The 14,404-nt window shown below is 38.2% G+C and overlaps 2 protein-coding genes across 2 annotated transcripts; both read right to left on the bottom strand.

The window, feature by feature from the left end:
• Positions 1–638: 638 nt before the first annotated feature.
• On the bottom strand, positions 639–1,880 carry LOC138884053 (protein gar2-like). The gene is made up of 3 exons (XM_070164792.1): positions 1,496–1,880; positions 960–1,363; positions 639–866 (listed from the first exon to the last, which is right to left on the bottom strand). Exons 1-3 carry the CDS (start codon positions 1,878–1,880, stop codon positions 639–641), a joined length of 1,017 nt encoding a protein of 338 aa, XP_070020893.1.
• Positions 1,881–2,059: 179 nt separating this feature from the next.
• LOC138884052 (uncharacterized mitochondrial protein AtMg00810-like) lies at positions 2,060–3,278 on the bottom strand. The gene is made up of 3 exons (XM_070164791.1): positions 3,110–3,278; positions 2,799–3,010; positions 2,060–2,068 (listed from the first exon to the last, which is right to left on the bottom strand). Exons 1-3 carry the CDS (start codon positions 3,276–3,278, stop codon positions 2,060–2,062), a joined length of 390 nt encoding a protein of 129 aa, XP_070020892.1.
• Positions 3,279–14,404: the final 11,126 nt, after the last annotated feature.

Here is a 14,404-nt window from a genome sequence, read left to right as displayed (position 1 = left end):
GATAAACCAGGTTCATTGGGAATGGCAGTGATCTTATAATCACAGGCAACCAAAGTGTTGATTCCAAAGTGATCTTTGCTTGAGGCCATTTCCCACTTCTTCAGTGGCACCTTGCAGCGATCAAGAGCAGTAGTCAGAATGAACCCATAAGGAGTAGCATGGGCCTTGGAGCCATTGATAACCCTGCCCAGCAGCTTGATAATGAATGCATGCCAGTTGATCTGCCTAGCTCTTTCAAAACACTCCATCAGCACCAAGTCCGTGTAATTAGCAATGTGTCTCCTCTCCTGTCGAGGCAACAAACATTTGTTGACAAATTCAAACAAGACTTTGTGTTGTGGCCTCATTTCACTCTTCTGAACAGCCCTAGCCTCCTTCGCATCTGTAGCATCACAGAACCTTCTGGTAATTTCAAGGGAAGTAGGAAGGGAGTCCAGACATGGCCATCTTTGCCTTGTATAGTCATCATACCCTTCAGAGGGTATGTCAAGGATTTCACCTAGCTTCTTTGCATCAAAGTTCACTTGAACTCCTTTCACCAGGCTGCTAACTCTATCATTCTTAACCTCTACATTTGCCATGAACTCAATGATTTCATTCCTGGCCAGCCTTCCATCCATCTGAAGGACTATGTCCTTCTAGCCTTGAGCAGCTAAGGTATCCACCAGTCTAATCATTCTTGGTTCCATCAGGTCTTTCAGCAATCTACCCTTCAAAAATTTTCTCTTGCCAAACTTGGCCAGCTTGTCTTGTTCACCATCAGACTCACTTTCTTCTTCACCACTCCATTCCTCCTCTTCAGAAACTCTAACTTGTTTACTTTTTACTACAGACCTTGTCCTCTTGGCCAATGAGGGTTCAACAGCCTCAGACACAAAGGAAGACTTCTTGGAAGAAGTCTTGGGCTTTTTGGGCTTGGGGGTCTGAACCTCCACTATTGTAACTTCCTCCTAATGGACCTGTTCCATCTGCTCAATATCAATAGCTTCTGAGGACTCTGCAACCTTACCCTTTCCTTTAGCCATCCTTTTCTTCTTACTTTTAGCCAGAGCCTTTTGTAGATCACTCTCACTCTGTTTCACCCTGCTTCTTGTGGCTCTTCCCTTTGGCAAGGAAGTTTCAGTAGGTGTTGGAGAGGAAGCCTTTTGTTTCTTTGAAGGTTTAGGAGCACTAGGGGGTTCTGGTGTGGGAGTTCTCCTTTTCTTTGGATCGTAACTTGCACCTACCCTTTTCAAAAGGCTTGCTAGGGTCTCTACAACTGATGAACCAGGTTCATCTCCCTGTGAACTTAGATTAACTAACCCTTCAGTAGCTTTATCAGAACCACTTCCCCCTGACTTTTTGCCACTTTCTTCAACAATGTCTTGTGCAACCCCACAAATAACAGGTAAAAGCAATACAATAGTGGGTGAGTAATCAGCCACTCATTTCCCTTTTTCCCTCACATCACCACATTCGCCCTCTCTCTCCTTTTCTTTTTTAAATTTCTTTTTACCTCCACTCCTTCGTAACTTAGGTAATTCCACATCCCTAATAGACCCAACCAAAATAAACCTATTTTCTAAATTCTCAGTCAAAGAAGAACTCACCTTAGAAGGGGATTCTTGAGCCTTCTCAAATTCAGAAGACCCAGGTCCTTCCCGCTTACTAGCAAATTTGTAAGACTCAGAATCAGAGGTAGAATCAGAATTTTGAGCCTGACTTGCCTTTAATTGCTCATTCGATTTCTTTGAGAGATCACCAGATATCACCGTTTTGCGAGCAAGCATTTTTAATCTTCTTAGCCTGGGTTTGAGAGTCAGGCTAGGTGGAGGAGGGGTAGATGAATCAGAGGGAGTGGGCTGTGGAGGAGTTCCTGGGTTGTCTTGTGGGTTTGTCATTGTCGCTGATTTCTTGAGAGAATTGGTGAGTTAGAACTTTGGTGAAGAAAGCAATTGAAAGTGAAGAAGTGTTTTTGACGGTTTAGAATTATGAAGATGGCAGGAGGTAATGGTGCGTATTTAAAGAGAAATACACATTTAATGTATAACAGCAGCTTTAGCAGTGGTCAATTAGAGGTCTAATCAACCTGAAATTTCAGGTTTGAATGAACGGTTAAGCTTCCCTTTATTTTAGGCAAATTTTGTGGTTTAGAGTTCTAAAGCTAACGGAACTGGTTAAAAAATGAACGGATAGAATTTTCTAAGGAGTTGAACAATTGTAGGACTTCTGCTCATGATTTAAATATTTATATTTCTAATTGTGCAGAGTATAAAAAACATTCCTTAGCATTCGGATGAACCAATACTGATGAACCAGGTTCTTCATTTAGAAGTCTCTTGACCATGCCTCGATTAACCATAATAGAGAAAATTTTATAAGAGATCAGTGAGTCATATTAACACATGTCAGAGGAGTATATTAATTATAGTATGAAGCTGAGTAAAAATTAATCTAGATATTTACACAAGTTCAGATTTCCTAGCCAATTTTTTTTTTGAATTTTTTTCATTTTTTTTCTTTTCTTTGTGCATTCTGAGCTGGTCCCATTAGGTGATCTTAATCATCCCTAATTCCAACTTGTTCCTTTTAAAGTTTTCTCTACTCGGTGCTTTATTAAAGATGTCAGCAATTTGTTTATCAATAGCACAAAATTCTATGGTGATCAATCCTTTCTCATAGTTATCTCTTAAGAAGTGTTGTCTAACATCTATGTGCTTAGTCCTCTTATGATGAACATGGTTCTTTGTCATACTTATAGCACTAGTGTTATCACAGAAGATAGGAATGCAACCAACTTCAATGCCAAAATCTATTACCTGATGTTTGATCCACAGCAATTGAACACAACAAGAGGCAGCAACAACATATTCAGCCTCAGCAGTGGATAAGTCCACTGAATTCTGCTTTTTAGTGGCCCATGATACAAGACATGAACCAAGAAAATGAGTCATACCTGAGGTGTTCTTCCTATCCATAAGGAACCCTGCATAGTCAGCATCAGCATACCCTACTAGATTGAAATTACTACCTTTAGGGTACCAAAGACGCAGATCAGTAGTACCTTTCAATTATCTCGATATCCTCTTGACAGCAGTCAAGTGAGATTCCTTTGGATTAGCTTGAAAACGAGCATAAAGCCTTACACTAAAAACTATGTCAAGTCTGTTGGCAGTAAGGTAAAAAAGTGAACCAACCATACCCCTATACAACTTCTGAGCAACAAATGGACCAGGTTCATCTATGTCTAATTTAGTAGCAGTTGCAACGGAAGTGTCTGTTTCCTTTGATTCGTCCATCTTAAACTTTTTGATCAACTCTTTTACATATTTCTATTGATGGATCATGGTTCCATTTGGGTTGTGTTTGATCTGTAAGCCTAAGAAAAAGTTAAGCTCACCTATCATACACATTTCAAACTCACTCCCTATTAATTTGGCAAATATTTACTTAGTTTGTCAGTGGTTGCCCAAAAAATTATGTCATCAACATATATTTGTACCACAAGAAGATCTTTACTTTTATCCCTCAGAAATAGAGTACTGTCAATTTTAACTCTTTTGTAGCCATGTTCAAGCAGGAATTTGGAAAATCATTCATACCATGCTCTAGGAGCCTGCTTGAGTCCATAGAGAGCCTTGTCTAATTTGTACACATGTTCCGGACACTCCTTGCTCTCAAGCCCTAGAGGTTGTTTAACAAACACTTCTTCTTTTAGGTAGCCATTCAGGAAGGCACTTTTACATCCATCTGATGAAGAGTGAATTCCATGTGTGCTGCAAAGGCTGTGAGGAGTCTTATTGCCTCCAGTCTTGCAACTGGAGCAAAGGTCTCATCATAATATATACCCTCCTCTTGGCTATAACCTTAGACCACCAGTCGTGCCTTGTTTATTGTAACTATTCCATCTTCATCAAGCTTGTTTTTGAAGACCCATTTAGTGCTAATTACTGATATGTCCTTGGGTCTTGGAACTAGATGCCAAACTTGACTTCTCTCAAACTGATTGAGTTCATCTTGCATTGCATTTACCCAGTCTGCATGCAAAGCCTCAACAACATTTTTAGGTTCAATAAGAGATAGGAAAGCATCAAAAGCACACAGATTCTTTAATTGTGATCTAGTTTTAACTCCAGAGGTTGGATCAGTGATTAGGTTCTCAATGGGATGAGAACTTTGATACTTGTGAGGTTTTACAACCAACTGATTTCTGCTTGATGTTTCTCCCATGTTATGTTGCTGAGGAACAGGGCCATGAACCGGTTCCTTTAGGGGATTGGTTTTAGTTACTCTTTATTCAGTTCCCCCTGTCAGGTTGCCCTGGATGGAAGAACCTGTTCCATCACCTGTTCCTTCTTTTGGTGCAACTTTAGCTTGAGCTGAGACTTCACTCAAATCTTTTACCAGCCCAATTGCTTCATCTTCATATTCCTGTCTCTCAGAAAGAATGTTAGTTTCATCAAAAACTACATGTACACTTTCTTCTACACACAAAGTTCTTTTATTGAACACTTTATAAGCTTTGCTATGTGAGGAATATCCCAAGAATACTCCCCCATTACTTCTGGGATCAAACTTACCTAGGGAGTCCTTTCCATTATTGTGCACAAATCACTTGCATCCAAATGCCCTATGATGGGATATATTTGGTTTTCTCCATTTAAGTAACTCATACGGAGTCTTCTATACAAGAGGTCTACTCATGCATCTATTAATGATGTAACATGCAGTATTTACAGCCTCTGCCCAGAAGCTATGAGGCAGTTTACTAGAAAGAAGCATAGTCCTAGCCATATCTTCAAGAGTCATGTTCTTTCTTTCAACTACTCCATTTTGTTGAGAAGTCCTAGGAGCAGAAAAATTATGATCTATACCATGATCATCACAAAATTCAGCAAACTTAGCATTTTCAAATTCAGTTCCATGATCAGACCTGATTGATGCAAGTTGATTACCTAGTTGTTTTTAAGTTTTTCTAACAAAGGCAGTAAACATGTCAAATGTTTCATCCTTAGATGTTAAGAACAGTACCCTGGTAAACTTAGAGTAATCATCAACAAGTACCATCACATATTTTTTACCACCTCTGCTCCAAGTTCTCATTGGACCACAGAGATCCATATGAACCAGTTCCATCATCCTGGTTGTGCTTACCATTTTCTTGCTTTTAAAGGATGATCTTACCTGCTTCCCCCTTGCACATGCTTCACAAACTTAGTCTTCCTTGAACTTGATGTTAGGTAACCCTATCACCAGGTCCTTGGAGACTAGTTTGTTGAGTTGATTCAGACTTGCATGACCAAGTCTTTTGTGTCATAGGAGGTGATCATTGTCCAATATAGGGGTGTTCATGGTTCAGTTTAGATCGGTTTTTCCCTAAAAAGAAACCAAACCAAGTAAGTCGGTTTTTCAAATATTAGAACCAAACCAAACCAATTAAATCAGTTTTTTCTCGATTCGGTTTATGTCGGTTTTTCGGGTTTTTCGGTTATTTATCGATTTTTTCTTAAATATAAGACATACACTACCAAACACATATTTCGGCGACCACATTTTTAACGTAACACTATCAAATCAATTGCCCTTTGAGAAATCTATTATTTACCAAGATATATTGATGATAATTGAATCAAATAGTGATGAATAATTTAAGGACTCAATTAAAAATTTATTATTTTTAACATGAAATAGATTCTTACATTTAACAAAAGAAAACTACTAATTAAACTAGAATGTAAAGGTAAAGAACTGTACTAAAAGTGAAAACGATTAATATTTACTATAAAAATTTTAAAACTTTGTATAAAAGTACGCAAATATATAGGTGTAATAATAAATTTAAAATAGCTACTCCTATATTCGGTTTGGTTCATTTTTTTTATTAAAACCAAAACCAAACCAAATTTGATCGGTTTTCAAAATTTCAAAACCAAAACCAAACCAAACCAAAAAGTATCGGTTTTTTGGTCGGTTTGGTTTGGTTCGGATTTTTATGAGCACCCCTTGTCCAATACACTCAGGCAAGTGAGTTTATTTTCTAAAAGAGTGGACAAATCTACAATGTAAATATTGTTAACTCTTTTTCCCTGCAAAACAATCTTGTTAGTGGTAAGATTAATCGCAAAGCATTTGGTAGAGGTAAATGCTACAAGGCTACCTCTGTCACACAGTTGTGATACACTGATTAGGCTATATTTTAATCCATCTATCAAGTAGACATTCTCAATGGAATGTGAGTATCTCTTACCTACCTTTCCAACCCCAATAATCTTACCTTTCTTCCCATTTCCAAAGGAGACATTACCTCCTTTTAGGTCCTCAAGTGAAATGAACTGGTTCTTGCTTCCAGTTATATGTTTTGAGCAGCCACTATCCATGTACCATGTTTGGCTACTTCCCTTGACTTGGACCTGCAAAAAGAAATCAGGGGTTAGTCTTAGGAACCCAAACTAGTTTGGGTCCCTTTCTATAGGCAAAAGGATAAATTAAATTCCTTTTAGCCCACCCAGACAGCCTATTTTTCTCTTGAACAAAAGTTTTATTCTTTTGACTGGCCTTTTTTTTTGGATTACATTCATTTTTGTAATGACCAGTCTTGCCACAGTGTGTGCAGATTTTATTTTCAGGAAGAGTGATGTACTTACTTTTGGGGTCCCACTTAGGTGCTTTGGTCCCATAGCCAAGTCCTCTCTTGTTGCTAATGTGATGTTCTTGTAGCCAGGATAGTGCATTAGAAGCCTTATCCATTTGCAAGTTCTGTCTAGTTAATGCTTTACCTTCCCTAGGTCTTCTTTTAAGACTCTTATCTGCTCATCTTTCTTGTACATCTCATCCTTTATTTTTCCTAGGTTTTCTTCTAAGGTGATATGTGTGTGATCAACTTTATTCTTACCCGTTCCTAATTTTAGTTTTAAATTTTCAGACCTAAGTTCTAGGAACTGGTGTTGAGCTCAAGAACCTGGTTCTTCAACTCAGCACTTTTACTGTCACTCTCATTAGCCCTAGATTCTAGATTTTTGCACTTGGCTTTTAAGATCACACACTCCATAGACAGTTGTTCCTTCTCATTGTTAATTATCTCAGACTCATCGATGAAGTCTAGCAATAGTTCAGATAACCTTTCTTTGGACAAAACTTTAATCTTATCTTTGAGATGAATCACACTTACCTCTTGTTCATCATTCTAATTCTCCGATGGCCATAAGTGCTTGTTCATCTCCAGCTTCATCTTCTAAATCCTCATCTGATGTTTCTCCCCAAGCAACAACCATAGCCTTTGTTGATTCTTTGTTCCTTTTGGGTTGAACCTGTTCCTTCTTCTTGTTCCTTCATTCAGCCCTTTCCTCCTTCCATTCAATTTCCCACTGAGGACAGTTCTTGATCATGTGATCAGTCTTGCCACATTTGTAGCAACCCTCGTTGGTCTATTTCTCAGGAGCCCTTGGTTTGTTGAAGGTTGTACCTCTTAAAGAACCGTTTCATCTCATTAGGTGCTTTCTGAAATTCCTTGTGATCATGACCATTTCATCATCCTCCAGATCTACACCTTCAGCTATTCTGAGAGCCAGACTCCTTTCCTTCTTAGGTGCATCCATTTTTATGGTTTGCCTTCTCAGTTCATAGGCAGTGAGATTTCCAATCAGTTCATCCAACTTGAGAGTAGCAATGTTCTTTAATTCCTGAATAGCAGTGATTTTGCTTTCCCAAGTCACTGGTAAGACCCTTGTCAAGATTTTCTCAACCTTGTATTCTTCAAGGATAATTCTCCCAAGAGATTTAAGTTCATTTGTTAGTGTTGTGAACCTTGTGTACATCTCCTGGATAGTTTCTCCTTCCTTCATAGTGAAATTCTCATATTGAGAATATAGCAGTATTCTTCTTGATCTCTTTACTTGAAGAGTTCCTTCATGAGCCACTTGTAAATTGTCCCATATCTCCTTAGCAGTGGTACATCTTTGAATCCTACTGTACTCGTCTGGGCCCAGTCCACATACAAGCCATTTCTTGGCCTTGGCATTATATTTCCATTTCTTTAAATCTTCAGCGTGCAATCAGCTTTTGTCTTTGGCACGTCCACTCCTCCAGCATTCTTCTTTGTAGTAGCCAGGAGACTATCCACGACTATGTCCCAGAGTTCATAGTCTTCTCCTATGATGTGATCTCTCATCCTGTTCTTCCACCAAGAATAGTACTGACCATTAAAGAGTGGAGGCCTAGCAGTGGATTGCCCTTCCCAGTTTCCAGGTGGTGCACTCATCTTGATCTTTTCCTAAGGTTCTAACATCTTCAAGGATAACCCGCTCTGATACTAATTGATGTTTTATACTTCAATACCACACAAGAGGGGGGTGATTTGTGTGATACCCAATTTTCGCTTAACTGAACTATAGAAGGACCTGGTTTTTCTATGTGTTCCAACTACTACTGTTTGCGAAATAATAAGTAAAGAAAATAAAGAACACAGAGATTTTACGTGGAAAACACCTGGCTCAAAAGGTGAAAAACCACGACCTACTACTCAGTAGGATTTTCCCAAACTTCCACTAAAATCACTGAGCCAAAAACTGCATTTACAAAAACTCTTTTGTAAACCTAGGATTAACTCTAATCCCGTTGTGGCACACAACCTCAGCTGTTGCGATAACTTCAAGTTAAATCTAACTTGAAAACTCTAAGTACCTAATATAACTGCTTCTATAAAAGCTGAAAGGTACAATATAAAATCACCTACTACAATTGAACTAGAATAAAAGATAGACACTTGGAACTGGTTCTTCTATCTCATTCAAGTAGCTTCAGGATTGCACACTTGAATCACATATAAATTGCTTGCAAAATCACCTTGCTCTTTTGCTCTCAATTTAAGTTTAGCTTCTGCTTATGTGCATTACCTGTAAAAGAGAACAACACTGATATTTAATGGATTAGTAATTAGAGATTGATTGGGATTCAGATACTACTCTTCTATCGTAGAAGAGTTCTAGTTGATCTCATACTCTAACATTATCTTCTCCCTAAACTGTGTTCTCTTAATGTAAGAAGTCTTTCTCTCTTTATCCAATATGCAACCTTTTCGATCAGATCAGGAGATATTACTTCTGATAAGTTAGATTTATCTACTTCACGTGCATCTCACATGTTCGGGTTGATCATGACTGTGCTTCACAAGATGGACCTGGTCTAAGTCTGAGTTCTTTTGTCAGTCTTCAAAACTTCACCTGTACTTAGACCAACAGGTACCAATCGAAGTCATGCGTTTGTGCCTAAAGTAGACCTTTTTGACTTGGCATTATATTGATGCAATATTGAGTTAAATACTTGGAAGGAGATTTTGTCACTTTTATTCCTTGAGGACAAGCAATAGTTTAAGTGTGGGGAGTTTGACAAGTTGGTATTTTACCAACGTATCTTGTCTTTAAGCTTAGATTTTTGCTATGTTTGAGTGATGAAATCATGTGTTTAACATCGTTTACTTCTATTTTATAGGTTCTATGTCATTTAGAAGTGATCATGAAGAAACCAAGTAAAAAAGAGTCAAAAAAGAAGTTGAAAATAAAAAATCTAGAAAATGGCCTTAGATGTCATAATTGCGACACAGATGTGGGAAATGCGAAGAAAGCAGTGATCGCAAATGCGAAAAAGGGTTTCGCAAATGCAAAGTCAACCCAGGCAAGCGGTCTTCGCAAAAGTGAAAAAGGGTTTTGCAAATACGAAGTCAACCCAGGCAAGCAACCTTTGTAAATGCGATAAAAGGCTTCGCAAATGCGAAATCAAACTAGACAATCAACTTCACAAATGTGATGGTCAACAGGATTATCATTGTTCGCAAATATGAAGATCGCGCTTCAGTTTTGGGTACTTATGTAATGTCATACTTTTTGGCCCTAAACCTTTAATAGATGCCCTAACTTATTGGAAAGGTATCTTTGGCAGTCTTTGGACATCTTTGGACTAGAGAACACAAGTTTTGAAGCTAGGGTTCTTGCACACGCACTTGGGTCTTGAAGATTTGAAGCTTTTGGTTGAGAATTTCTTACCCATTTATGTTCATTTCTTCATTTCCTTGCTTTGTATTGCATATCTAAGTGTGTAGTATTTATTCCAACACTTGAATCTTTTTTATAGGAATATTCATATTTAAAGTGTGGATTAAATATCTTGTTGTGCTTATGTATTGAACGATTTTTATTTATTATGAAGTGAGTTATTGTTTCTTTAGTTATTCTTGTTCTTTAATGTTTACAAAGGGATTAACTAACCCTAGGACTTGACCATTTACTTCGAATTAATTTTGTGAAAGATAATTTGGGTTTGGAAAAGATTAATTAACAAGAACTTGAGGCTTTAACCCTCATTTTATAGATTCTACCTAGGGATAGGATTGAACTACTTGTAGCCATATTCGGGTGTGCTTAATCTCTTAATTATTTTAGGGATAATTCAATTAGGAAGTCTTGTTTGTCTTTGGAAGAAGCTAATATAGAATTATTACCCGAGACTAATTAATATAAACTCACTCATATTTGTAAAATCGTGAAATATATTGGATCGTTACTTGAGTGTAATTCCCCGTGTATCCATGCTTGTAGCCACTGATCATTTTATTTGCTTTCTAGGTTAGTTTACATTTTTGCATTTAGTTATAAATATTTTCTAAAAACCATTCTAAGTGTTTGGCTTAGCATAACAAGAGATAATTCTCTTACACGCCTAATCGCCCATATATTGTTCTTTGTGCGATTCGACCCCGACTCATAGTTGGGTAAATTATATTACATGCGACCGTGTCCATTTATTTTTTAGTAGTGGATTTGGATGTCAACAGCTATAACACACGAAAATTTTGAAATCGCACGGAATTTCAATTTTATGGACGTATAATTCTACAAAACAAGGAATGATCATGGTAGGGCGGTGACTATGGTTTCTTAGATCCTTTTTTACGGCCTGAAATTTTTTTAGACGATCCAGGTCTGGGGTCCCAGGCCCATATGGAAGGCGCAATATATAGCACACGAAAATATGAGAATCGGGCGGAATTCAATTTATGACCGTAAATTGCCAAAAAAACGAGGAACAGTCATGCCAGGGCGTTGATTAGAGGTGTACATAGGTCGGTTAGTTCGGATTTTCCAATTATCAAATCAAACCAATTGTGTCGGGTTATTAAATCTAAAGACCAAACTAAATCAATAAAAGTCGGGTTTTTTAATCTCGACTTTTCCTCGGGTTGTTTTTAAATTTGGGGTTTTTCCATTTTTTCTCATCAAGTCTTCATAGCACAAAACATAGAATTTGTGTTCCAAATATTTCTTTAATACTAGTAAGATAGGACTATATAAGGTATTTTTCAATAAAATGACATAAATATGAGATGAGTCATGACATTGTACTAAAATATTCAACAATAAAGATAATAAAATTGCATAAAATAAATATTATTAATAAGCTATAATAAAAAAAATATAATTTAAAATTACTAAGTTGCTAAAATAAGTACAACTAATAAGTACTATTATTTACATAACTAAACACTAAAAAAAATAGGTTATGCGTTTTATCTAAACCATGAAAAAACTAAAAAAAGATATCCAACACTATTTTCATTCATAGTACAATTGAATTCCAAGTCTTTTATTAGCATTAGTATTGATTTGATTTCCGTTTACAATTTATTTGAGTAACTAACATTTATGAACTATAAAACTTATTGGAGCATCCAAAAATTATAAGTCCAAGCTTTAGATAATACGCTACAAGATAAAACTATGAAATATCTTAGAAATATTTATAAACTACACTACAATAAATATTTTTATGTATTAAATATATTGAAAACTTATATACATATAATGCCGGGTTGGTTTGGTTTTGGTTTGACTTTTTTTAGTTAAAAACAAACTAAATCAATTACGGTCGGTTTTTTTTTTCAATATCAAACCAAATCAAACCAAACCATAGTTGGGTTTTTTTCTCGGTTTGACTCGGATTATCGGGTTGGTGCGGTTTGTCGGTTTTGTTTGTACACCCCTAGCAATGACTATGGTTCCTTAGATCATTTTTGATTACCTGAAAACATTTAGGCGATCCGGGTCAGGGGGACCGGTACCATGCGGAAAGCATGGGCTATAGCACCCAAAAACTAGGTATCAGGTGAAATTCTAGTTTTATGACCGCAGAACGCCAGAAAACGAGGAAGGATCATGGCGGGGCGGTGACTATGGTTCCTTAGGTCCTTTTTGATGGCACGAAATATTTTTTGGAGATCCGGGTCAGGGGCCCGGTCCAATGCGGAAATGGTGGGCCCTAGCACATGAAAATCTTGGAATTTGTTGGAATTCAAGTTTTATGGCTGTAAAACGCCAAAAAATGAGGAACGATCATAGTAGAGCGGTGACTATGGTTCCTTAGGTCGTATTTGATGGCCCAAAATTTATTTTGACAATCCAGGTCCGGGTCCCTGCGAAAGGCATGGGCTATATCACACGAAAATCTAGGAATCAGGAGGAATTTCAGTTTTCTGGCTGTAAAATGCCAAAAAATGAGGAACGGTTATGGCGGGGCGGTGACTATGGTTTCTTAGGTTGTTTTATGTCCCAAAATATTTTTAGGCAATTCGGGTCCAGGTACCCGGGCCCATGCGGAAGGCATGGACTATAGCAGAAGAAAATATGAGAATCGGGCGGAATTCAAGTTTTATGGCCGTAAAACGCCAAGCAATGAGGAATGGTCATGGAGGGGCAGTGGCTATGGTTCCTTAGGTCGTGTTTGCTAGCCTAGAAAAATTTTAAACTATCCCGGTTCGGGTGCAAATGCAGGAGGCGTTGGCTATAGAACACGAAAATATGAAAAACGGGTGCAATTTCTATTTTATGGCCATAAAACGATAAAAAACGAGGAATAGTCATGGCGGGGCAGTTACTATGATTCCTTAAGTCATTTTTTATGGCCCGAAAATATTTTAGGCGATCTAGGTCCGAGCCCATGTGGAAGGCGTAAAGCATAATACAAGAAAATTTCGGAATCGGGCGGAATTACATTTTATGATCATAAAACGCCAAAATATGACAAACGGTCATGCCAAGGCGGTGACTATGGTTCGTTAGGGCTTTTTTGATTGCCCGAAAAACTTTTAGGTGATCCGGGTCCGGAGGTCCGATCCTATGCGGGACGCATGGGCTATAGCACACGAAAATCTAGGAATTGGGCAGAATTCTAGTTTTATGGTCATAAAACGCCAGAAAACTTTACGGCCATAAAACGAGGAACGGTCATGACGGGGCGATGACTATGGTTCCTTAGGTCATTTTTTATGGTCCGAAATTTTTTTAGGTGATCCTTGTCCGGGGACACAGGCCCTTGCTGAAGGCGTGAGCTATATAACACATGAAAATCTTGAAATCAGGCGGAATTTTAATTTTATGGCCGTAAAACGCAAAAAATGAGGAACGGTCATGGAGAGGTGGTGACTATAGTTCCTTAGGTCATTTTTATGGCCCGAAATTATTTTAAGCGATCCTGGTCCGGGGGCCCAGGCCCATGCGGAAGGTGTGGGCTATAGTATACAAAAATCTTGGAATCGAGCGGAATTCTGGTTTTACTATCGTAAAACCCCAAAAAACTAGGAATGGTCATGGCGGGGCGTTGACTATGGTTCCTTAGGTCATTTTTGATGGCTTGAAATATTTTTAGCCGATCCGGGTTCGGCGTCCTAGGGCCATGCAGAGGTGAGCAATATAACACGCGAAAATCTAAGAATCGAGCGGAATTCCAGTTTTATAACCGTAAAACGCCAAAAACAAGGAATGGTCATGCCGAGGCGGTGATTATGGTTCCTTAGGTCATTTTTGATTACCCAAAAAGTTTTTTGACAATCCAGGTCCGGGAGCCTGGTCCCATGCAGAAAGCATGGGATAGCACATGAAACTCTAGAAATCGGGTGTAATTCTAGTTGTATGGCTGTAAAATGCCATAAAATGAGGAACGGTCATTGAGGGGTGCTGACTATAGTTCCTTAGGTCCTTTTTAATGGCCCGAAACCTTTTTAGGATATCCGAGTCTGGGGGCCTGGTCCCATGCGGAAAGGGTGGGCTATACTACACGAAAATTTTGAAATTGGTGGAATTCTAATTTTATGGCTGTAAAACGTCAAAAAATAAGGAACGATCATAAATGAGCGGTGACTATAGTTCCTTAGGTCGTATTTGATGGCCCAATTTTTTTTTGATGATCCAGGTCTGGGACCGAAAGGGATGGGCTATAGCACACAAAAGTTTAGGAATCAGGCGGAATTTCAGTTTTATTGTCGTAAAACGCCAAAAAAGAGGAACTGTCATGGTGGGACGGTGACTATGGTTTCTTAAGTTGTTTTATGGACCGAAATATTTTTAGGCAATTCGCGTCCGGGGGCCTGGGCCTATGCAGA

The sequence above is a fragment of the Nicotiana sylvestris genome, chromosome 12 (assembly GCF_000393655.2).
Source record: "Nicotiana sylvestris chromosome 12, ASM39365v2, whole genome shotgun sequence".
Taxonomy (NCBI): Eukaryota; Viridiplantae; Streptophyta; class Magnoliopsida; order Solanales; family Solanaceae; genus Nicotiana; species Nicotiana sylvestris.
Note: the sequence above shows the minus strand (reverse complement) of the source record. Positions and strands in the feature narration are given on the sequence as shown.